Raw genomic sequence first — 26,056 nt, 5'->3', positions numbered from 1 at the left:
CAGACACATGCTACGTGTGTCAGGAACTTACAAATCTGGCTGTTGGACTACCCAATTAAAAATACTCTGACTTGTTGCTGGCTTTTCATCTCCACATCCTGCAATTTTTTCCAAAAGACTTAAAATAGGACATTTTTATGCAACAGTCTTGTAATTTTCCACAGTAGAAAACCCCAAACCAAAACAAGTAATTTAAAGAGAGGCTCAAGTTACCCTGTTTGAGCTACTTTTGTTTTACAATATTACTTTAGCACCTCAACATAGCTCTGTAAATCAAGCTGTAGCATCCTGCTTCTGTGAATGGTATTCATTAGTTTGCTGCTGCTTTTGCAGAGGCAGTACAAGACAGCAGGAATTTTTATTACTGACCTGTAAGTGGGGTCAATGAGAAAAACCTAAACAATAAACAACAGGTGAAGAAGTTAATATCTTATTTTTCCATGAATATATTATAAGTCCTGCAAAGAGGATAAAACTCTTACATAGAAAACCATTGCTAAAAGCCTTTGGTTATTCTGTCAAGGTTTTGTCTGACTTGGACTCTATCAGGTCCCATTGATGACTGATATTTTCCCACTTTTCTGTGTCCCTTGCTGCAGTTTTTTATTCTTTACAGTAGCATTTATTATGAAAGACCTGAGGGGCACTCCAGCTTCCAGCAATCATCTTTTTCATATAGAATCTTAGACATTATTCTACTTTAAGCTTCTTCATCTTTCCACCATGCTCTTTGCTGCTCCAAAGTCTGTCCAGGCTATTCACTTGGATTTGTTATTATGCAACAAACCATTGCTTACAACTGACTTCAGCTGTATTTGGACCTCTTTATCTCCCCAGATGGTCATTTCTGTTCTCAGGCCAGCTGGCAGCAGACTTGGAGCAAGGCCACCTCTGACCTTTATTTGTGACTGAAGCAATAAGAAACTATCACTGGGAAAACAATGCATAAATAAATTGCAGGTTTAGTTACAGTGGTGAATGACTGCTGGCCAACTAAACATTCATACAGAGAAGATCAGAGAGAAGATTGTATAGTTCACATTAACTGAGTCAGATGCATGGGTAAAAATGCTTGAGAGTCACCTATATACAGTTCATCCTGAATCTTTCCCTAATTGAACTGCTGCTCAAGAACATGCATAACTTTTCTGTCAACTGTTTTGTGGTTTTAAAGATAGCTAGGGTGTTTCAAGGTCACAATGCTGACACCCCATGGGATAATACTGTGGCTTTAAGAACACATATGAACTTTGGCCATTAATAACAATATATCATTATGTATTTTTTTTAAGGTGATATGTGTTTGTTTTACCCTGTATTTTACTCCGGGTACTGCTTGTCTTGGGTTCAGCTTCCTGCCCTTAAACAGTACACCCTAATCCTGTTCCAGATTAATTTGTAATCTGTGCCTGCTATTGCATCACCCAAGACATTGGTGATGTACAAAAAGGTACTGACCCAGCAGCACGGAGCCCTCAGGGAGCCAGGCGCAGGCAGCCACAGGAGCAGGTGCGCAAATCCCTGAGCACACACCGGCATCGACCGCCCCGCGACGGGTCAAAAGCTCGCCAAAAATCAAACTGTGTCTGATCCATTAGACCACTTGCTCTGTCAGAGAGAGAAACTGCTGTGGTTTAACACAGTCTGATAGACACAGTCTTTCCAATGCTTTCTCTCCATTACTTTGAGGGGACCTACACGCTGGGTATTTCACTATTTGCTTTTGATTCCTCCAGGAGGGAGGCGTTACCTTATCACAAACCCACCCTCTCCTTCGCAGCAAGACACGGTGCTTGTCCCGTCACGACTGCCAGGAGTAGGCCCCTCAGCTCTCCCGATAGCTCCAGCCCCGTCCCCTGCCCAACCCAAGGAGCGATACCCCAACCCGCACCGCGGCCATCTTGCTTTAACCCCTGCAGCGCCACGGCCCCGCCCCAGCCCCGCCCCTCGCCCCCCGACCCCGCCTGTCAGTCAATCCGGGCCCGGCCGTGAGGGGCGGGGCCCAGACGGCAGCCGCAGCCAATCAGCACGAGAGGTGCGGCGGCGCCGCAGCCAATCGGCGCTTCGCTTCTTCGTGGGTGCGGCGGCCGCTGTCGGTGCGCCCCGCTGAGAGCCGCGGGCCCCGCCTGTCGCCGTCGCTGTCGCCGGCGGAGCTGTCGCGGTAGCAGCTGCAGCCTTAGCCTGGCCCTGCCCCGGAGTCACTGAGGATGAGCCCCCGCGCTGCCCAGCGCGCGTCCCGCCCTGCCCGCCCGAGTCCATTCATCTAGCGACTGGTGAGGGGCGGGCCGGTGCGGCCGGCGGGGGAGCCGCTCGGAAGACGGGTCCTGTCGGAGGGGTCGGGACGGCGGCGGTGGGCGGCTGAAGGAATGGGGAGAGCTCCGGGCAAGGCAGCCAGGGAGGGTGAATGGGAAACCGGCCACGTAGAATGGGAGGGGACCGGCTTCGTGGCTCGGCCGGCTGTGTCACTAAGTCTCTTGTGTCGCTCGTCGCTCCTCGGCTACATGGACGCGTATAGTGGGAGTCAGAATGGCCCCTTGCCCCTCTGCCTGCCCCTGGCCTCTCTCTGGCTCCCTGAAACACTTCACACCTTCCTCTTCCCTGATACTGGCAGAAGCCGTTTGCTGTGTTTCCTTAGCTGTGGATTTCTCGCCTTCTTGTCTGTTTTTGGTAGCAGCTCATAGTGCTGCCGGATTAGACCAGCACCGTAAGCACTGGAGAGCCGAGGTCTCGTAGTTATCTTAAAAGGATACTTCCCTGCAGTCTTCCTAGGCGAAATACAACTCATGTTTTGGTTGCGTGGTCAGTGTAGCTGTCTGTCTTCGTGGAAGCTGGTCACAGTTTGTGGTTTACAAAAAGTAGTAATCGCCCACCAACATCTGGTGTAGGTAGTCTAAAATAAAACTATGCAAAAGGTTCACAGTTAATTCAAAAATGTCACTTTTTCCCAAGATGGAAAAGTCCTTGATGGATTTTTCGGATATATTTTGAAGTATGGTAAAATTCTAGTGCACACATGTGGTTTCTTATGTTTAGCTTCCCTTTAGCATTATCTGTTTAGTAAAGCCTATACCAAGATCTTGGTGGATTATGAAAGCGACTGTATCTGCACTCACTGAACTTTTGTCTATACCACTTTGTTTTAATTTTTTAAAACAATATGAAGTTATTAAACATAAGTAGTCCTGAGTATATCTGGATAAGTCCAGCACAGTATTTCACAGTTTACTGTTTATGTACAATGATTCCCAGCTAATAGATGTGCTCTGACGTTTGTAGCTGAATTTAGCTACCAATGGTACTTTGGTCTTTTTTTGACAGATGTATCACCCTTTAATTGGCAGTGCTGCTTACCTCAGCTAGGAATAACTGAATTGGGGTTGTTGGATTCCTGAATGTCTCGTTCTGATAAGGATTATGCTGTTGTCACTGTGAAGGACAAAGTTACAGAAAATCTGGAGAGAGCCTCTAAAGGTCACTTGTGCTGGGGTGTACCTGTGCCCAGTGGTGCCACGGAGGCCCCATCCCAGTAAACGAAGCAGCTTGGATCTGCCGTGGCCCGAGGGGCATAGTGGGCATGGTGAAGTGTGTGTCTTTCAAAGCAAGTTGGTTTTCCTTCATAGCTTTACTTCTGGACTGGTCCCATTTATTTATAACTTGAGTGGTTTGCTTGTTGTCTAATCTGCTTTCAGAGCCTTGTGTGCATTCAGTTTGTCATTTGAAAATCCATCCTGACATATAATCTGAGTCTTTTCTGGCATTTGAATGAATGACTGCTTTGTCCACTGTCAGGAGTAAAAGGGACTGGAGTTTTGATGTTTCTTTTTTGTGTAACTGACACTTTATTCAAAGGCTCTGGTGGTCTGCAGAAGCTGCAGCTGAAGGAGAAAAGAAATCCTATTTGCTTGTACTCACAAGTTGTTCCATGAACATTCTGAATCCTAGTGGCTCTTTCCAAAATTTTTCTTTACTTACTTGCTTCTCTTAAAACTTGCTGTCTGAACTGGAAGCAGGACTGATATTTTGTGCAGTGAGGAGTGCAGAACCCTTTTTTTTTTGTCTCAATGCTCCTGCTATATAGTAAGAAGAAGCTGCTTTTGTAAAGGTCTCTCCCTTGGAATTTCAGGCTGCTAAACTAGTAAGCTACTGCATAACTTATATTTACCTCTTTTTCCTTGTACAATCAATCACTTTCTTCCCATAAAATACATTTTGTCTTCAAGGGGTTGGAAAGTATGATATTTTGGTCATTCTTCAACAAATGCACAAGGAATTTCTGAACAGATTAAAGTATCTGTGGATATGTAATCTGAGCAGGAATTAATAGTCTAACTGTTCTTTAAAGGCTAGGACAATGTGCTACCTCTACCTGAAAGGTGTGCTTGCTTTGTTTATATAGGAATTCATAGGTATTTCTTTGAGGATATCTTCCTAAATGCCAGTGCTGAGCCTAGTATATTACTACAGAGACTCAATTTTCTAGTCACTTTTGTCAGATTCTAAACCGTTACTTTAATATGTGTTAGTGAAAGTTGCCTTTAGGTAAGAATACAGTCATCAGAAAGTCCTGGAAAAGTGGTAACATGACAGCAAATTCCCATGGCTTAATTTCTGTAAGCCTTTTTTTATTAGCTTACTAATCAAATAGTCTGTGTAGTGAAGTTTGCTTTGAGTACAAATATTTTCAGGATTTCTGTGCTGTTATGGTTACAGGTCTTTTGTGATGTTATGAAACAAATGTGAATGGACCAACGTGGAGAAATGTCAGCATGCTTGTTTAAAAAACAACACCCTTCCATTCCACACTGGAAATATTTAAGATATTGCAATACCCTTATAAGGATGGACTTAACCATCCTGAAATGTGTTGTGTTGCCAGTCATCTCTCACTTCACTTAGCAACTTATTATCAAAAGGAAAGGAAAATTAATTTAATACCTTCAGAAAAACCATACTATTTTTAATTTTTTTTTTAGGGAAGGGTGTTAGGATTGACAAGGAGAGCTCTAGGCTTCTTTCATATGAAAAATAGAAACCATTGCTTAGTTCTGTTTTAGGAGACCCAAATTAGGGGAGCTAGGTAATTTTTCATCATGTGGATTTTAGATATGACTGGTATTTAGTAAAATTAGTAACACTGAAAAAATAAACTAATAAACCCTGACAGAAAAGCAGTGAATGGAATGAAGTTTTGCCAATTTTAAGGTCTTGAGAAATGTTTTTAGAAAAGCAGCCCAAGGATGGGTTTCAAGGCCATGTGACTAATGTGACAATTGAGTTACTTTAATGCAATGCACATTGAAGGTGCAAACCCAGCAATCTGTCTTTGAGTGGTACTGAATTCTGAGTAGCTGAATCTCTTCTGTATTCTCTGTCACTTCCAAGTAAGACCATAAGGTCTGTATTCAATGAAAAACAGCACAACAGCAGCTACCAGCCACTATCTTGGTACCAGTGTCCACATCCATGTTAGCCAGGTTTTGGTAGCTCTAATACCTGAGTATAGGGGTTCATCTGGAACAATCAGAAGGACCAGAGATGGGAGTTCTGGTATCAGATCAGACTGGATGCCAAAAACATATATTGACACTGTCTCACCAAAATGAGGTGTGGGTTGGTTCTTATTTCCTTGTGCCTCTGAGCCAAGTGCACACAATCTCTGTGAAATTGCTTTCTGGAAAAAGAGAAAATTGGGAATGTGTTGATAGCAAATATGATACAGAGAGAAGTTTCTGGAACTTCACAGTGGGAGGTTTCTGCCAACTCTGTTTGCTTTTCCCAAATGTTGAGATTTTTTGCCTGCTGTTTGCTGGAGATGAAATCTATCAGCATCATCCTTAGTCACAAAGGTATTTGTAGAATCTTTGTTCACTTCGTATTCAGGAGAGGTGTGACAGCTTTGATTTTTGTAGTGACTCCTTGTGAGAAGCAGATTTTTTAAGTCAACTGCAGTAGGTAGAGAGCTGCTTTTTCAGCTGTAGGAGTTCTGCCTCCATAGGGTCAGATGACACATCTGACACACTCCTTCTTGGAGGGTGTCTGACAGCTCTAGTGCAGTGGTGCTTTGCATTCTCTGAGGGGGAGAGCTGAGTGAGACAGCTCTAGCTACCCACTTGCAGAAGGCAAGGTACCACAAACACTTTCTTGCTACTGAAGGATTGCTTCCAAATTGGTTTCAGTCTTTTAAATTTTCCTAGGCTGTGTAAATGTATAATAAATAGCTCCTGTCTCTGAGGGTTAGAAACCCACTTGCTGCTGAAATAAAATGTCTTTGGGATACTCTGAAGACTGCTTTAATTCCTTCATATTTTGTGACTTTATTCTCTAATTTTATCTAGGAATCAGTTTTTAAAAATTACTTGAATTCCAAATAATGCCTACTGTATTATAAAAGTGTTAAAAAACCAGCCTTATTTAGCTTTTTATGTCTTTAAATAATTACAACATTAAAAAGACATATATAATATAACATGGATGTGATTTGTGCTGAGAAGCCTACAGAAATAAGTGCAAATAAAAGACATAATCATATTCTAGATAATCTTAATTCAAAGTTTAAAAAATGCTGATGCTTCATGTTTTGTGCTTGTTTTAGGTGCTCACTGTTCAGTTGGGTCTCTGTATACTAGAAATAAACATTTAATAGCAGAAGGGTTTTCACACAGACCTGCTCATCGATTCACAATTTGGAAGTTTTGAGGTTTCTCTTAAGGACTTCCTTTGTGTAACAGTCAGAGCTAATTATCACCCTTTTTCAGATTTTGTTATAATGTGACAGTGTTTGTTACCAGTGTGACAGCCTTAATTGTGGAGAGGAAAAACTTGATCTACAGCCTTCTGTCTTGAGCTCAAGGTGTATATATCAATATACTAATATAGTATCTACTTTTGTAATGTTTACAGTAAAGAAAGGCTGGGTTGGAATGACTTATAAAGAAATAATTCAGCAGAGTCAGGTTTCACATAGCTGCAGTAAATGTCACTGTGATGGAGCTAGTGTGTGATAGGCAGATTTGCATTTCTGTTTACTAGCAGACTTTTTATTCTCTTAGTGTTTCATTTGTTATTCACATTATTTTTGTGTTTGATGGGCTGGAGCTCGGGTGCCTTCAGTAAATTTTTATCTGGCCTCTCTGTTCCTTTCTTGTAATGGCACAAGTCTCAGGATTTGCTTTCTTCTGGATCATTTTCTCATGCAATTCAGTGTCTTAGATAGGTGTGGATCTCCACAAAGGAAGGTATGGCACAGGAGACAGCAGGAATGCTTTCTTGGGTGGTGGTGCCATTTCATACCAGTTTAACAGATTAGTCAACCTTATGTCTCCCTTGAGTGATTTTTCTTAATGTTCTTTTTGTCTTTACCTTTATTTTCTTTTGTAAAACTAATAGTAATATTTAAACAATGAGCTATATTTAAGATGTGCTTTCCAAGGCATGCATAAAATTTTTACTTCTTTCACAACATAATTCTATTGCCTGATGTCATATTGGTGAAACATGATAAATTTTTCCTGTGGATCTTGAAATGTTTGGTTTTTTGTAGGTTTTTTGTTTTTTTTTTTTTTTTTTGGAGTGTTTTGTTTAGTGTTATTTTTAATTATTATTTTTAGAAGGGTGTTTGATGTGCTGGCAGTCTGAGTGTGCTAATAGTTACCCTTTGATTTATTAGACCAACAAGTCAGACTGTGTTCTTGAAATCAGAGCTTTTTTCCAAACCTGTTTACAGTGATTTACTTCTCTTTATAGTCTGAAGATTGAGAGGTCAGAGGACAAAAGTCCACACACATATATGATAAATTTGTGTTGCTGCAGAAGTTTGTAAGTTGCTTGGAAAATGCCCTGTAGAGTGAGCTGAAGCTTGCGGTGACGAATCTAAGCTGAACAGTTGTGGTCATTTCTAGTCTTGGAAAGACTTCTGAGTACTGCCCCTGATCAGGGATGAGGGTCTACATTGTAGTGAATAAAAATTATTATTTCTTCTTTATTTGCGTGTTCTTTGAGCTTGTTTTCAAGATATACACTGAACAACTTCTGCTCTATAGATTTGCATTCTGAATATTGTAGCCCTTCTGAATGAGGTGGAAAAGTAATTGTTGAAGGCTTTGGTACGAGATATTAAATGAATACTCTGCACTGGATTTTTTTTTTTTTTTTCATGAAAGTTTAGATTCCTTTACTAATGTTTGTGCTAAACTGATTGCTTGCAGCTTTGTTTCTTAAAACAGGAGAAGGACTGGGATTTCTCTTTTCCAAACAAAATGACGTGTCTTTGCAAATAAAGATATTAAGAAAATATGGTTATACATTCAGTGTCTGAAAAGCAATGGAAGCCAAGATCAACCTTTTTGATGAAGTTAGGGGTCAGGCAGTAGGGTGTGAACATTTATAATGACTGCTAAGCTGAGCAGGATGGGGGAGTTGTGTTTGTTTTGTTGATTTTTTTTTTGGTGTATGTTCCTGTCTTATCCCCCCTTCTCCCCCGATTCCCCGCTTTGAGAGTTTGTTAACATTTTTAGTTTTATTTCTTTAGCTTTCAGGATGGCATTGTTCAGTTTCTCTTGGAATAGTTTACTTGTGGGTAGAACAACTTTAAATTACATTTTGCACAATGAACAAAACCATGTACTGAATACTGTTTCACTCAGTTTGAAACATATGTGGAAGACTGAAGTGTGATTTTTTGGGAGTCATAATAAATTAGTGATATATGTAGGGATGTATGTAGTTCACTTTTTCTGTTTTCTGAGTTTGTGTGTGATTTTTATACTGCAGTCTGTGCTTCTTGTGACACTTCTGACTATAACTGCAGATATTTCATAGGCTAGGTGGCTGCTTCTGTCAGGCCTCTTTTATCTTTGAGAAAAGGGATGCCAGAGAAAGATGTATATGCTAAAGATAAGTATGCACAGCTAAGCAGAACTGCTGTATGCCCCAGACTGGAAATATATTTTCATGAAGAATTCTTATTTTTGCTTCCTTTTCCTTCTTCTGTCTCCCTTACCCCTTCCAACTTCGACTTTCATTTCATCTTGCCTGTTTCAGGAGCTTTAGACCTTAGCCCTGCATGAGTGCTACCAGCCTCAATTCATATCTCTTGTACAAGCTGCTTTTATTTGCTCTGATGCCATCCTCCATCCCACCTTTGTGAGGAACTCTGGGAGCGGTGGAGAGGAGCCTTCCTGTTGGTTCTGCAGATTAGAATTAGTAGGGACATAGGTGGGCATTTGTGCCAGGGAAGAGAAAGTGGGACATGATCCTTTTAGTAGGCTGTGAAGACTGGTGGTCCCTCCTTACTACCATGTTACTTGCAATGCCTCTGTTAGCCATGGTGTGCTCAGCAGGTGAGGGGATTTTTTGGTGGATGGTTTTTCCCCACACACAGTGTTTTAGTTCAGTTCTTACTTTCTGATCATAAAGTAATGATACGATTGGACATTAAACAGTCAGGTTCCTGAGGACTCTGAGGTTGGGAAAGCAGACTTTTTTGGATCTAGTTTACCTTGTGTTTAAAGAAAGGTAGGAGGTGCTTTTGGAGTCTGGGGTGGGGAAGGGAGTAATGCTTTTTTAATTTGACTGAATGTCTGAGTATAAGCTCAGATGGCATGGGGCAGGTCAGTCAGCCCTTGTCACATTGTCTTGTCCTGTACTTGTTAGTTTGATATGCAGTTAGATCAATAGAGTTGCAGGGAGAAAATGCTCTTGTTTACTAATCTGTTCTGCTTTGCTCTCTTTCAGGTCTCCCTTGCAATTATGGAGTTTTAGAAGAATAAGGTAGTGTGGAGGGGGAATCCCCCTCTGCACACTAGAGGTAGTTTACTTTTGGAATTTTCTATGGACAAGAATATTTGTTATATAAGATGGTGAAATAAGACTTCTAAAAATATATATTTATAAATATTTATTTGGATCAAGTGCCAAACATAACAGTACAAAGATTTCTAATGGCAGCTCAATAAACTCGGATTTACATCCTTGGAATTGCAATTTTTCTAAGGCACTGTGTTGTGTACTGATTTGGAGTGCCTTGATACACTTAAGGGTTGTTCCCCTTAAGGAGAAGAGCAGCTTGAGAAGTGAAGATGAATTCTTACATGCCAGAGTGCACTTCAAAGTGTCGATCTCTACAGCATGCTTTGGATGTTATTTCTGTAGTTACCAGAGGAAGTGAAGGTCAGATCAAGGCCTTTCTCTCTTCTTATTGCTACAATGCTGCAACTATCAAAGATGCCTTTGGTAGAAATGTTATACACCTTGCTTCATCTTGTGGCAAAAAAGGCGTGCTGGACTGGTTGGCTGAGACCAAAGGAGTGGATCTCTTGGCAAAAGACAAAGAGTCTGGATGGACAGCTTTGCACAGAAGTATATTTTATGGATACATTGATTGTGTTTTGTCATTACTGAAGGTGAGTGATTTGCAACTGTAGTTTCCCTTGGCATCTACAATTTTTAGAGTTGTATTGCTTATGTAAAAGTGTTTTGAAACTTAACTGAATGCCTTTCGAGGCTTGTCTTAATACTGTGTTTAGATGGCAGTGCATTGATTTACTGGAAGGTTCTGTCTGTTCATACAGATGTCTGCCTTTGCCCATGCAGAAATCAGAGCTGAGTAAGGATCCCTAATTAATTTTGGACTTGTTGAAGATTTGTTTGTGTGGATGATATCAAGCTCAGGTTCTTAAAAATAGAGAATGATCAGACTAAAGATACTCTGAAAATAGAACCTGCAGTAATTGTATCAGTTGATGTTAGAGAACATAAAAGAAGGGAAAATTAAATAGAATTATAATAAGAAATTAATCTTACATTTAACAGATAAACAATTCAAGATATGGAGTATTCTATTAAGTGAATCTCCTTTGCATTAATATTTTAAACCAGGGCTTTTGCTCAGTCCCCCTTATTCCTTTCTTACAATTGCTGTTTCTTCCCATCCACTCTGCAAGTTGTATATATTTTTGATTGTTCTTCCTTCTGTTCCTGCTTTTGCAAGTACAGCAAAGGGAAGAGATGTTTGTTTGAGCTATTCAGGGTCTCTTTACCTATGTGAGAAAATGAAATATTTGTGGTTCAGGGTGGTTTAAAAGCAAACCTTTTAAAGCAGAGAATTTTTCATTTTGAGTACAGTCTTTTAAAATTATAGTGACTAGCCATTTGTAGATATAACTCTGCTTTCTACCAGACTTTAAACAGAAAGATGGTGGATCTGTTAGTTTTTAATTCTTGAAGGCCTAATAACTGTTAAATATTTGTGTTCTGTTCCCTTACAGAGTGGGGAAGTTTTAATTAAACTTGGAAAAAGCAGATGTTTTTATAAGCATTGTACATATGATTCTGTTCTCTAGAAAACTCTAGGAAACTGTGTACATGACATATGAAAAAGTATCCAGTCCTCCAGTGCATGTGTGTATATCTGTATCTTTGATATTTGCCTACAGGGAGCCTGTACAGGTTTTCCCTGATGTCTTTTACTTTTCTGTCAGTTACATAAGTGAATAAGATTAATTTTTTTTGCTAGCCAGCTCTGCTGATATTTTTCTAAGAAGCAGAACAGAAACAGCTCATGGAGGGTGCTCTCTCTTCCAGTTCCTTAACTGAAATCTGTCTGTGTGCTGTGTTACCAAAAGGATATGCTCTTAAGGTATTACAGCAACAACAGGAACTGACAGCATAGAACAGAATTACGAAATAGCTGAGATAGAGGTCTCTGAATGTTGTCTAGTCTAGCCCCCATGCTCAGGCAAGGTCAGCTAGAGCTGGGTGCCCAGCCAGGACTGTGCCCAGTTGGATTTTGAACACAGCATCAGACATCTCTGTTCCAATGTTTTACTATCAGTGCAGTAAAAAGGTGTTTTAAAGAGGATTTCTTACATGCTAGTTTGTACTCACTGCCACTTTTTCTGTCACTGGGTATCACTGTGATCTCTACCCCTCACCTCCAGTCAGGTATTTATTATGCATGGTAAGGAATGCTGTCCTCCTCCCCTATTCCAAACTTTCTTTAGGCTAAGCATCCCAGCTCTCTCAGCTTGTCTTTGAATGTCAGGTGTCCCAGTCATTATTTTTATGGTCTTTTGCTGAACTTGCTCCTGTATGTCCTTTTCTGTCTGGGAGTGCAGACCTGAACCCAGCACTCCAGCTGTGGCTTGCTAGTGCTGAGTAATGCTTGCTGGCAACACTCCCACCTGCAGCCCTGGATGCTTTTTAACTCTGAGCTTGCTGGCTTGTGGTCATCTGGTGGTCTACAAGAAGCCCTAGGTCCTTTTCTGCTAAGGTGCTTTCTATCATTCAGCCTCCAGCTGTACCAGTTCACTGAGTTGTTCCTCCCCAGGGCCATGGTTTGCATTTCCCTCTGTTGAACTTTGTGGTTCCTCTCAGCCTGTTGCTCCAGCCTGTCAAAGTCTCTTTGAATGTCATCACAACCTTCTGACTTATCAGCCACTCCTCCTGATCTAGTATCCTTACCTTTGCTTAGGGAGCAGCACTCTAGCCTGTCATCTAGGTTATTGGTCAAGATGTTAAACAGTACTAGCTCCAGAATCAGGCCCTAGGTTTCTAAACTAGTGTGGATGATGGACTTCTGCTGTGGGCTGGGGGCTTATTCTCAGACTGTATCTAACTACAAGATTTACCACTCAGGAATTGGAGTTTGTTTTTACAAAGTCAGACTATGTGAATGTCCCTACAGCCTCTGTCTGCTTGTGAATATTTTAAACAACTTCCAGAATGAAGACTATCCAGCTATCTTTTAAGTCATAAAATAGGTTGGTCTTTTCTGTCATATGGTGAATTAATCCCAGCCTTGTTGCACTAGGGTTGTCTTTATAATTTGGAGAATGTATGCTGTTGTTCTTCTGGGGAATGTTTTTCCAAAGAAAGTTATATTTCATGTGTTTGCCTCTTAAGTGTGAGGTTTTATAAGGTTTCCTTTGTATTAGCCATGACCTCAGGTACACAGGTACATTGGGCCATTACATTCTGTTTGAGGACCTCTGGAGTTAATTCACTTTTGGGAGGTGATTGATGGCACTTGACTCCCTTTCTAAAATAATGCTGCTGTAGCAGCACTCTTTTGTACTGAGAAAATGGTGTTTGCAGAGAGTGTTTGTGTCTCTCTAACTTCTAAAAGAATGATCTGTTTATACTTGGTGCCTCTGAACCTTCCCTAGTACTCTCTTTCCTGTTTGTGTCTTCTTGCCTTTTCTCAGCAATTGTGAAACTGTTCCTTGCTTGTTTCCAAAGTAATAGTAGTTTTTGTTTGTTTGTTTGTTTTAAATTTTGTCACTTGTCTAGCTTGTCAGAACTGATTCTGTAGAATGCCAGTTTAAAGAAATGTATCCTCTGAAGCTGGTAAATTCATTTTTGGTGAATACTTGCCATTCCTAGATGTCAGTGCTTTGCCTTCACATCTGTTTGCTGGTTACAGTTTATTACACAGTCAGTGTTGAGACAATAAAATCCATATTAATATATTAACAAGATGTATGCATGGCAGAACAGATTTACAGTGGTTTTAGGTTTTTTTAGATTTGCTTACAGTTTACTTGAACCTGAATATTTTCTTTTAGCAGTATTAAACTTCATTTAAATATGTGTTTTGCTCCTTAAAGGTTTACCTGGTTTACTTCAAGCTGCGCAGTTAAAATTCAGTTCTTCTCCTCTTCTCTTTCAGCATGGTGTCAGTCTGTATGTTCAGGATAAAGAAGGCTTATCAGCCCTGGATCTTGTGATGAAAGATAGGCCTATCCATGTGGTGTTCAAGAAAACAGGTAAGAAATAAAACTGCCTAATTTGTATTTTGCATTTGTTTCAGCAATGTATTTATACATGTGCCAGTGTATACAATATTTCTCGTTTTAATTGGGATTTTATGAATTGTGAGAGGCCTGATACTAATGTTGATCATCTGTACAATATTATTGGTATATTTTGTTATGATACCTTACTTCTTATTATATTACATGTTTTTGAAGTTCAGTTTTAAGTAAAAAAAAAAATTACTCTTAAATTTTTACATAGAAATAGCAGTTGTTTTTTGAAATCAATGTGTGCAACACTAGTAAATTTACAAGCTTCAGAGAGGATCTTTTTTATTACAGATCCTACAGAAGTCTACACCTGGGGAAACAATATAAATTTTACTTTGGGTCATGGTGGTCAGCAGGGTAGACATCATCCTGAATTGGTGGACCTTTTTCCTCGGAATGGCGTGTATATTAAACAGGTATTCTTAATGTGTTACATAGGCACTTTTCTTGGTGAGGGGTATATAAGGGGAAAAAGCAACCAAGGAGTTACCAAGTGTTGAAGATTTCCATGGAAAAACAGTTCTTGGTGCCTTCCCCTCTCTGCCCACCTCCTTACCTCCCTGCAACCCCAGTCACCATTACTGAAATTGTGGTTCTCTGTTTTGGTGGGGAAATAGGGTACTTTATATGATTTACTTTGGATATATAGCTTGTATATGATTAAATACATTTAAAAGCTTCATACTTTTGTAACTTTTCTGAGCTGCTGACTTCTGTGCAACTCCAGTACTGAAATGAAGTGGAATAATAAAAGTGCTTAGTACATGTTGAATTAAAATTCATCTTGTGTTCAAAGCAATGTATGCTGCTAAGTGCATTTCATGTAGCAGTACCTTGGTCTCTAATAACTTACTGTGACTTCAGTTTGAGAATATTTGAAAACTTGAGCAAACATTCAGGACAGACAATCTGTGCTGCAGTCTTAACATGTTTTCTTTGGCATTTCTGAGGCAGCATTGTGGACCTTAAAACTCAGTCTTTTGAGTTTCTGTTAGCCTGTGGGGCTATGATTGATCTTCTAATAAACTGAAACTGTTAATCTCTTCAAGTAGGTTAAGGCAGTACATAATATGTTTAAAGCAAGTATTTTATCTGTCCTATGATTTAATGCCACTATCTTGTATTTTCATGAACATATCTTTATTGAAGCAGAACTTCTTCACAAAGTACTTATGGCAGGTGTTTTCAGATTATCCAAGAAAATTGATTTGTTCTATGTTGCCTCTTCCCCATCCATTTTTTGCTGTTTTTTCAGGTGGTACTCTGCAAATTCCACTCTGTGTTCCTTTCCCACAAAGGCCAAGTGTATACATGTGGACATGGACAAGGAGGGCGCTTGGGTCATGGTGATGAACAAACATGCTTGGTATGCTGTCTTATGCTATTTCTTGTACTCCAGTATGATGTTTCATTTATTTCTAACAGCAAGTCTAAAAAGGGAATTAGAGTTTCTATCAGTATACTTTCAAAATGAGTTTGCCATTCATTTTAAACCGAACTCCTTGCTTGCCACCAAGTAACAGAAAAACTTCTTCAGTGCTAATAGTGAGATGGCAGAGAGTAGGGGAATGTGCATTTAATTGTACTTTAACTTCAAATTACTTCAAATGACTTCAAGAAACTTCAGCTAGGTGCTGTGGTCAAACTTGTGTTATGGGTGAGTTGATTTAAAGGCCAGCTGATGCTAGATAAGTGGAAACAAATGTTTTTTGACAGAGCCACAACAGTATAGCAGAAGCTGTAGTGGCAGGAAGAGGGATGGTAGGGTTGCTTTCTACAGGACTTACGCAACTTAAGTGAAGTTCATTTTCATTTGAATAGTACATTGTTGCAATGCACAAAACTAAAATTTGAGAAGACAAAAATATGATGACAGCACAATTTTTAGACTTAAGCATCTTATCGTACCTCATAGTGTGCATTTATTTTGCAGCATGGTAATTTTTAAAAACTTCTAATATCACGTATCTGATAGAACTTGATATTCTGTTGCTGAATGCTATAGTGAAGAGTGGAGATCAAATTTACTTTTTTTTTTTTTTTTTTTTTTTTTTTTTTTTTTTTTTAAGAAGGTAATTCTGGTAAATTAGTATTTTTTTCAAATTGCTTCCTGAAATTGTGATGTTACATAGTTGAATAAAAGAGTGCATGAAGACTCAAAGATATATAACTGCTTCCTTATTCTGTGGAATTGCATTTGGATTATCCTGCATTGGAGGGATATAGCTTCAGTGTTTGTGATATTTAAAATACCATGTGATAGTTAATATTTGTTCAACTGTCCCGAAGATGTAATTTCCAATCTAATTTCAGAACAATTGATTTAAAATTCATCTCCCCTGATAGCAAAGGACATTTCTCTGATAGCATTTCAAATGAAAGTAATTCATCTTACTGCACTGGATGTGGTTATGTTAATGAATGTGTTGTGCATTCACATGCATTTTATCTTTATTTATTTCAGCTTTTGGTCATGACTTTCTGTTGGTGTAACTTTAGTTTCATAGGTGGCCACTAGTTAGTAACAAATATGCTTTTATATCAACTTGTTTATTCCTGATTCAGGTTCCAAGACTTGTGGAAGGCTTAACTGGTCATCAGTGCTCCCAGATAGCTGCAGCTAAGGATCATACTGTTGTTCTAACAGAAGATGGATATGTTTACACATTTGGTTTGAATACTTTCCATCAATTGGGTATTCTTCCTCCTCCTTCTAATTGCAGTGTTCCTAGACAGGTAAAAATAACATCAGTCAAAGCTTTATTGTTTGGTGGTGGTGTTTTCGTTTTTCTTAACAGAAAGTAAAATGTGAAGATTATAAAAATAACTCCTAAACTTCTTCTGAATAGCAAAGTTTAGTGTGAGTTCAGATAAATCTTGATTCTGTGTTTTCAACATCTCAGGTCTTAATTGTTCCGATAAATGTCTTAGTTTGTAACCTGAACAATACCAAAATTTGTAGTGTGAAGTGTGATACAAGGTACAAGTGCCAAAATCCTTTTCTTTCCTTTTCAAATTGTTCTGTAGCTGAAGTATTAATAGGTATGTATCACTTGAGAATCATGCTCTTAACTCCTTTTGAATCATTGGATGATGCTCTCAGGGTTTGATTGTAATGTCCTTTGCTGGAAGTGCTGGAGTCAGTGCTTTGGGAAGAGTAGTGCCAGGGAAGAGTGGGTTTGGGCATCAGCAACTTAACAATGTTTCTGTGTCTACTCTCTAATTTTTTTTTTATTGGTAAGTAAAGAAGCTTCGACTTGTTCTGAAGCAGAACAGCATGACACTATCAGCATTGTGAAAGTAAAAAAGAATGGCCAAAATGCAACAGGATAGTGTTTTGGGGTACCATGTATTCTTCAGTAGTGTAATGACAGCTCTAAATCCATGGTATTTGCTGTGATTTTATCATCTTAATCTGGAAAAGTTAATTTAAATGTGAAGTGTGGAATTAGTGTATTTTTCTGCAGTATGTTTAGGCCATTAGGACTTGCAAGTTTAAACTTCTAGCTGACATTTTGCAGCACCTGAGTCTTCTGTGGCTGAGCTATACATGTCCTATTCAGTCATGTTCAATATCTTACATATGAAGACAGCCTAAGGGGACTCGATTCCAGTTCTGATTAGATAATACAAGAAGTTTAGTTCTTTTTGTCATTAGTGCAGTAGTGCCCCGCTTGACAAACTTCTGAAATAGCCTGATTTGTTAGACTGTATGTGGATTGATATTAGTGCTTCATTCTTAATAACTTTAGGAGTTAAATGTTGTCAGAAGTTTGTACATGTGAAATTCACCTGTTGCTACTTAATATTAAGATGTACTTTGGATTTGTGCTTAGGTTCAGGCAAAAAACCTGAAAGGTAGAATGGTGATTGGAGTGGCTGCAGGCAGATTCCATACTGTGCTATGGACTAAGGAAGCAGTGTATACCATGGGGCTGAATGGAGGCCAACTAGGTAAGGTAGAAGCATTCTGAAAGTAAAACCCAGCCATTGAAAGATGTTGTTCGTGCTTAACCTGTCATCTGCTTCCTAGAAGAGAAGCCTGGGTGAAGCTTTTTTTTCTCTCTCTCTCTCTTTTTTTTTTTTTAACCAATCTGATGACATCATCCCTTCACACTTCTTTTGAAGAGTATTTTTCATTCCTACCAGTTACTTTCACATTTTGAGATGATAGGAGCTAGTCAGATTTAGCTCTTATTTGAACTCTTTGTAACTTTTACCTTGCATGCATCTTTTGTGGTCCTGCTACTGGAGACTTGTTTGTGCTTGGAAATTACTCCAAGGCATCCTTGTCTCCTTCCAGCAATCTGGCTGGCACTACCTTTAATAAATTATCAACTAGCCTTCATTTCTCCTGCCTATGGCTTTCTTTCATCAAGCACTGTAACATGCTACTGATAACTTTTTCCATACAAAATTTTAAAGTGAAATACTTGCCTGTATCTAGTTTGTTTTTTTTTTTTTTTCAGCAATAACATTACCCAAATCTTTAGTTAACTCTGTCGTATTCTCAAGTCAAGAAAGAACTTGATATAAAAGATATATATAACCCACTAGTGAACTTGATTTGTTGTATGAATGAGGCCTTTTAATTGCTTTTATCTTTTTTAATAAACAAATATTGCTATAGTGGTTTGGATTTGCATTTTTGGTCTATGTGCAAACAAAACTGTTAGCTATCTCTGGTACATAGAGTTAATCTGCACAGCTCTGGCCTCAGATTCCAGTTTTTTTTATGCTTCTATGTTAAATTGTCAAAGGTATGTGAAAAAATTTGTCTTTGTCAGAGAAATATCTTACTAATGAGTATCTTCTCATTTGTTTTTGCCTTTTTTTTTATTATGCACCTATCATATAAGCTTTTTTGTGGTTGCTTGTGTTGTTTGGATTATTCTGGCTAGCATGTGACCCAGTGCAGTACTACAGAGAGACAGTAATTGAATCTTAAGTGATATTAGCTATGTCAGCTGGTCACCATGGTAGAGCTGTGGTGGTAAACCTTGCCCCCAAAAGATGTTTGAGCATAACCCTACGTTGTCTTTTGGCAGGGAGCTTCCAGCTCTGCTGCTTGCTCTCGGTATCTGTATCCTGCTCTGCTCTGTGGTGCAGGCATAGGTGCTCTGCACACAGAACAGGATTATGCCACGTATGAGATTCCTGATATTAGGTTTCTTGTTGCAACAGAGCAGCAATGGCCTGTTTTTGTATTATTTTTTTAATGTTTCCAGAGATCTTGCATTACAGCTCCAACCGTTTCTGTTTGATGTAACTGCTGCCTTCATGCTTACCTGCAGTTACAGTAATTTTTTTGACAAGCCTATTTTTTTGTCTTCCAGTGTCTGAAATAATCTGTAGTTTTTGCCAGTGTTACGGTATTTCTACTGCCATGAATTTTCATGTGATGAAATAAATATTCTTTCTTTGGAATCAAAACACAGTACCAACACATTAAATAGCTTCCCTGTTGAATATGCCTTACTTAATTTTTATGTGTCAGGTCTTGGTTATCAGGTGTTTGTAGTGAACTAACAAGTAGGTGTGGTGGGACTCATCTGTCTAAATATTTTGAAGGCAAACTACCCAACTATCTAAAAAATCTTTTGGAATTTAAAGGTTCTTCAAAGTAGTGTCATAAAGTATTCTTTAAGTGCTCAATATGTGGAACGCCAAATAATTTTTTGAGGTGTATTGTATTTTCTAGGTTATCTGCTGGATCCTAATGGAGAAAAATGTGTAACTGCACCTCGCCAAGTCTCTGCTCTACACCACAAAGACATTGCTGTGTCCCTGGTCTCTGCAAGTGATGGTGCTACAGTATGTGTTTCTGAAAGAGGAGATATTTATTTACTTGCAGACTATCAGTGCAAAAAGATAGCTTCAAAGTAAGTGCTGCTTTCTAATTTGTTATGAAGAACAATAGGGGAAGTATGCAACTGTAGTTGTATACTTGCAAGCTGTTTTAAGGGTTTTTGTGCATAAAGTACAGAAAATGCAGTGGTGCCCTGTGTTTTCTTCATTTGTATTTCTTTCATATGAACTAGGGTTATCCTTTTTGTGTGTTTCTTCATTTTTGGGTTTTTTTTTTACAAGAGGCTAAGGTGCCACTTGCTGTTTACCAGAGATATTAAAAAAAAAACAAAAAACACACATTAGGAGGAAATATTTTGTTCCATAAGTTTAAAACATTGAAACTGGTATTTTTTGTTCCTCTGGCACCCTGAATTTGTCTAAATGCATCTTGGTAGAGACATTGAAGATCTGCTATTCTGTTTATTTATGTTGTTATGATTTTGAATCAGTAATCCAGGGTCTCAGTTTTCTAATTAGTGTGTTGATATAGTATGTTATAAAGAGAAACTTTGGTTACAGGAAGGATGTTGTAAAATCATGTGGTCTGTATGCTAAAACCAGAATGTAAAACCTGTTGAGGAAACTGAATTCTTGACTCATGAATTGAGGAAAATATTTAATATTGTTCTCTTTTACTTAATTTGCAATGATTGGTTAGAATAGATTTTTTTGGATTTGATTTTCCCACATAACCTCTTCTTAGTTTTTCAGCTTCACTTCAAATTCTAGCAGTATTTATTGACATATTATAGCTTAATGATTACCTTGTACTTCATTTTTGCATGGCTGTAAGTGAAGATGTTGGCACTTTTAGAAGCTTAATGCCATGTCCTGTGCTCTTATACTAAGCAACTGAAAAAAGATGGGTATGATTTTGATCAGCTAAAAAACAGATTTAGAAAACCCCTGAGAACTGACCTGATGGGATAGGATAGATGTTTTAATACAAACAACTGAATAAATTTTTGTAAAGATGAAATCAAAGCTACATCATCTACTGATTTTCACTCATGGAATTTTGTGAAGAACTTCTAAATATACAATGTGATATACTTAAAAACAAACAAAAGTTTTAGTCTGCTATAATATTAGCAATTATGTTAATAGTACCAGTAGGATGAAACTAAATATAAGCAATTTTTTGGTGTCTACTGCTTGTCTAAATGAAAAAAGTAACTATCATAGAACCAACATTAAGTACACAGTAGGGAAATACTAATTTAACCTTTTGTGTTCTTTCAGACAGCTGAACCTTAAAAAAGTTCTTGTCAGTGGGGGATATTTGGAATATAAAGTAGATACCCAGCATCTTAAAGAAAATGGGGGTCAAAAGACTTGCATTCTGGCACTGGATGAAGCTGGAAGGGTAAGTTGTCATAATTTATAATTATAATTATATAGCAGGCTGCATAGTGATTAATCAAACTTTAAACATAAGACAGGACAAAATAATGCATAGAAAATAATCAATTTCACAGAATCGTAGAATATGCTGAATTGGAAGCAGCCCACAAGGATCACCAAGTCCAGCTCCTGGCCCTAAAAAGGACCATCCCCAAGTCCACATCCAACAGCACACCAGGTGCCTGAGAGCATTGTCCAAGTGCTTCTTGAACTCTGTCATGATTGGTGCTGTGACCCAACCACCATCTGAGTGAAGAGTCTTTCTGCATTAAACCACCCCTGACACAGCTTAAGGCCATTCCCTTGGGTCCTGTCACTGTCACCACAGAGATCAGTGCCTGCCCCTCCTCTTCTCCTCTCAAAGAAGTTGTAACTGTAGTGAGGTCTCCTCTCACTCTCTTCTTGCCCAGAATGAACAGACACAGCCCTCAGCCCCTCCTCCCTTGAGGCCCTTCCCCATCCTTGTGCCCTCCTTTGGGCACTCTCTAATAGTTTAATGTCTGTGTTACATTGCAGCACCCAGAGCTGCCCCAGCACTGGAGCTGAGGCTGCCCCAGCTCAGAGCAGAGCAGGACAATCCCTCCCTGCCCTGCTGGTGATGCTGTGCCTGCTGCCCCCAGGACAGGATTGGGTCTCCCGGCTGCCAGGGCACTGCTGGCTCATGTCCAGCTTGCCATCAACCACGACCCCCAGGTGCTGCTTTCCAGCATCTCATTCCCCAGTCTGTACAGGCATTCAGGGTTGGCCTGTTCCAGGTGCAGAATCCAGCACTTTCCTGTGCTGAGCTTCATGTGGTTGATGATTGCCCAGACTTTCATTTGTTAAGGTCTCTGCAGGGCCTGTCTGCCTTTATGGCAGTCAGCAGCTCCTCCCAGTTTTGTATAATCTGTAAACTTGCTCAGTATCTCTTCCACTCCTGCCTCCAAGTCACTTGTGAAGATGTTGAAGAGCACAGGGCTGAGAAGCCCTGTGGAACAATCCCAGTAGTGACAGGTCACCAGTCTGATGTTACCCCATTCACTGTAACCCTTTGTGTCCAACTGGTCCAGTTGCTCACCCATTCCATGATGTCTTTATCCAACTGTGTGCTGGACGTTTTGTCCAGAAGGGTCCTGTGAGAAACAGTATCAAAAGCTGTGTTGAAATCCAAAAAGATTACTGTTAACTGGCTTCCCTCAGTCAGCTACATGGGATACCTTATCATCAAAGGAAGTCAGGTTTGATAAGCAGGACTTTCCGCTCATGAAGCCATGCTGGCTGTGACCAATGACCAGGTTTTCTTTCAGGTGTTTTTCAACACCTCCCAGAATAATCTTCTCTACAATTTTACCAAGCACTGAAGTGAGACTGACCGACTGTAGAGTGTGGGGTTCTCTTCTTGCCCTTCTTGAAAATTGGGACACCGTTCATCAGTAGCTGGAACCTCTCTGGATTTCCAAGACTGCTCAAAAAGAAAGGCTTTGGGATGACATCAGCTGGTGCTTCAAGGATTCTTGGATGAATCCCAGCAGGCCCCATAGCTGTGAAGGGATCCAGGTGGAGCAGGATCCCACATGTTTTCAGGATTGATTGAGAGTTCGTCATTCTCACAGTGATGGTCTCTAGCTCAGGGCACTGAGACCCCTTTATTGAAGACAGAGACAAAGAATGTGTTAAACACCTGTGCCTTTTCTGTGTCCCTGTTGGAGAGGTGACCATCCTCACCCTGTAATGGGCTGATGTTACTCTTACACTGCCTATTGCCATTATTACGTTTGTAAGAGCTCTTTTTTATTTTTCCCCAATCAGTTTGTTTCTACAGAGTTGCAGGGGATTATTTTTTTAATATTAGGGCCATAGAAAGGTTACAGAAGTAATGTATAGTAGCTTATTTTTAAATCTATGGACTTCTAGTGACTTTTCAATGAAGGTGTGAACTTTGTTTTTACAGACACAGTAGTGATTATATAGTGTATGTATATGGCTTAGGTTCTTTTTGTTGGTGGTTTTTTTTTCTTCCCATTTGTTCATCCCGCTTACCCCAGGCACCTTTACAACTTTCATTAGTTTTAGAGACTTTGCTGAAGCATGTCTGTTTTGTAGATGAAATGTCCTCTTTATTGTCAAAATATTGCACCTAAACCTGATGAATCATTTAGTATTTAAGTGTAGACTCTCTGTTGTCTTAGAATTGGAATGCCATGGTGAATTTATTGGGTTTTTTTTCCCTTACTCTTTTTTAAGCACTGGTTTACAGTACCTTACTAAATCCCTTTTCTTGATCTGCTCACTGAGAGATTTCAACCTTCACTGCCATCTAGTGGTGTTTACAAAGAAACTTTTCCTGCTCAATGCCTTCTTTAAGAATATTAAAAACAGAGCTTGTATATCAAAATAAGGAGCAACGTGTGTCAGTCCTTACATTTGACTGAATTATATTTTGAGATATTATCTTTTCATTAGATGTGTCAGAGATTATAAACTTGCAATTCAGTATTTAATCATGTGAGTTGTAGCCTCTAGCATCTGTAGTATTGATAGGGCCTCTACAACATCTTTGGGACACTGCTTTATTAATAAGAAACTACTTGATCTTCTTGCATCAGAGGAGCAATGTCCATGTACATTTCATATCTTTCCATGTTGAATACTGGCAAGTAGTGGGATCATTAGTGCTTTCAGGCATTCTAAATTATTGAGTAAGGAGATCTGGCTTGATTGCACTTTCTTTAAGAGAGTATTGTTTAGCCTAGAAAATAAAAGTCACAAGGTGAATCTTGTATATACATACTTGAAGAGAAGATGTAAAGAAGATAGAGCCAGGCTATTTTCAGTGGTACTGAGAGCCAGTACCAGAGGCAATGGGCACAAACTGGAAGAGAGGAGTGAATCTGAATATGGGACCATCTGAGGATGGTCCAGCACTGTCACAGGTTGCCAGTTAAAGTTGTGAAATCACTATCCTTGGAAAAAATCAAAAGCTGTCTGGACATGTTCCTGGGCAGCTGGGTCTGGGTGGTCCTGCTTGAACAGGGAGTTGGACTAGACAACCTCCACAGATTCCTTTCAATTTCAACCATCCTGTGATTCGTAGGGCTCAAGGCTGGGGAAAGGAAATAGGTTACAGATTCTTCTGTCCCCTCCTCTGTAGATGCTTATAGACCTGTTCAGATCCTTCAGTGGGAGAGAATGAAGGCTTGATTGTAGCACTGCTAATGCCACATTTGGGCTTTGCTTGGGGCTTTCAGGCATGTACAGTATACCTTATTGAGGTCTTGCTGTGCATGCAGTGCTTCATACTCCTGAGGGTTTTGAAGTTTGTCTTTGGTCATGATCTCCATTCCAAACCTTGACTGTTACAAGGAAATTTGAAATTCTTGTCAAATAATTAACAGAAAATGGTTTAAACTTCCAGTGTACTAGCTTTGAATTTTGTCTGACTTACAAGCAAACCAGTTGGACAAATCTGTAAATTAAGAACTAGGTAAAACTTGTTTCTTGGCTTGATACCTTTTACTCTCCTTGTCAAGATATCAGTAAAACCTGTTCTGTAGATCACTGCTGTGAAGATATTTGAGTATTCAGAGAAGCTTTTCAAATGCCCTTCATGAGCAAATGGATCTTGATACTGTGATAGATTTTCCCTGTTTTACTTGTGGATTCTCTCTAATAGATGCTCATAACACTTTATCCTAAAATTTTCAAGAATGTCTTTCTCCTTTCATATGCAATTTTGAGTTGGCATGTTCTTGTGTTTAAAAAAGTAGTATGTAATATGTAACTGTTTTTAAATGATGTGAAGTTTTTCTCTTTCTCTAAAAATTTGGTATTATAGGTGTTTTGTTGGAAGTCATCTAACAACTCCATGAAGCAGTGTCGTTGGGTGTATGGCCGACAAGTCTTCATGTCCGATGTCGCATTGAATGGGAATGAAATAATGTTTGTCACATATGATGGTGAAGCCTTTACAGGGAAGTGGCTGGAAGAAGGGAAAAAAAGCTCAGAAAAGAAAGGTTAGCTGTGATTTCTTGGTGGTTTTTATGTACTTTTAAATCAGTAAAAAGTTTAATCGAATCTTTACAGCCTCTAACAGTATTATGTGGTAAGTTTGTTCTTTCCTCTGTGACTGATAGTTTTTAGCATTGGCTGCTACTGTACTATTTCCTCAGTAATACCAAGATTTACTTTGCAGCCTTCAGTTATCCTTCAGGTGGTGATTCCTGGGAAGAAAAGCACTTCTGAAGAATAATAGCACAATGGTCTACTGTAATGGTCTCGTCACGTATTAGATGATGAGTCCCAAAATAATTGGTACTGGGCAAAAGAAGGAGCATGTACTTGCTTGCACTGCTAAGTCTGTGAAACCCCTTTCCCAGTCCCTTATCTGGGCACAATTCAGGATCCAAAGCAGCTTCCACCTTATTAACTTGGCTCCTATTGCTGAAAGTAGGTTCTGATATTTCTTTTTTTAAGATTTTAAGTGAAACTATCAGCTTTCCTCCTGTATATTCTGTAAATAAGCAAGCTGAAATCTTCTGCATGGTTTAGCCTTATTCAATTACTCCATCAGTGGACATAGAGAAGTGATAGTATTGTCTTTTTGTTGCATTAGTTGTATTTTAATTAGCAGGACCTTTCTGTGATTTGTGTTAATTTTTTTTTTTTAACAGAACTTGTATCAAACATTCAGCATCCTTCATGTGATGTGTCCTGTGAACATGATACAGCCAGTGTGTATGAAAGAATTCGACTTCAGAAGCTGACTTATGTCCACCGAGCTGTCAGTATTGCCACTGATCCTAGTGGCTGCAATTTTGCTGTATTACAGTCAGATCCTAAAACCAGGTATATTTAAGATAACAACAGCTGCAATTTTTGCCTTTTTTTGTGTGTGATTGCAATTAAATAATTCTTTTCCAAACAGTTTTTTGTATAGAAGTTGCAGTAAATGCAGTTATCCATACTGCTAGAGAACAGCCCTTTGTTAGTAATAATGTTGAAGTTATCCAAAGGCCTCAGTT

At 39.2% G+C, this 26,056-nt stretch overlaps 1 protein-coding gene across 3 annotated transcripts in view; it reads left to right on the top strand.

The window, feature by feature from the left end:
* Positions 1-2,021: 2,021 nt before the first annotated feature.
* Positions 2,022-26,056, top strand: part of IBTK (inhibitor of Bruton tyrosine kinase) — a 52,908-nt gene continuing 28,873 nt past the window's right edge. For all 3 annotated transcript variants that reach the window (XM_079326790.1, XM_079326791.1, XM_079326789.1), the window contains exons 1-11: positions 2,022-2,273; positions 9,733-10,400; positions 13,667-13,763; positions 14,094-14,218; positions 15,058-15,168; positions 16,368-16,538; positions 17,639-17,756; positions 19,504-19,684; positions 20,895-21,018; positions 24,871-25,048; positions 25,706-25,880. In XM_079326790.1, coding sequence (XP_079182916.1) covers positions 10,077-10,400; positions 13,667-13,763; positions 14,094-14,218; positions 15,058-15,168; positions 16,368-16,538; positions 17,639-17,756; positions 19,504-19,684; positions 20,895-21,018; positions 24,871-25,048; positions 25,706-25,880 — 1,604 coding nt within the window. In that variant the 5' untranslated portion in view covers positions 2,022-2,273; positions 9,733-10,076. The remainder of the gene's footprint in view (positions 2,274-9,732; positions 10,401-13,666; positions 13,764-14,093; positions 14,219-15,057; positions 15,169-16,367; positions 16,539-17,638; positions 17,757-19,503; positions 19,685-20,894; positions 21,019-24,870; positions 25,049-25,705; positions 25,881-26,056) is intronic.

The sequence above is a fragment of the Erithacus rubecula genome, assembly GCF_903797595.1.
Source record: "Erithacus rubecula genome assembly, chromosome: 2".
Classification (NCBI taxonomy): domain Eukaryota; kingdom Metazoa; phylum Chordata; class Aves; order Passeriformes; family Muscicapidae; genus Erithacus; species Erithacus rubecula.
This window is presented reverse-complemented; position numbering and strand designations above follow the sequence as displayed.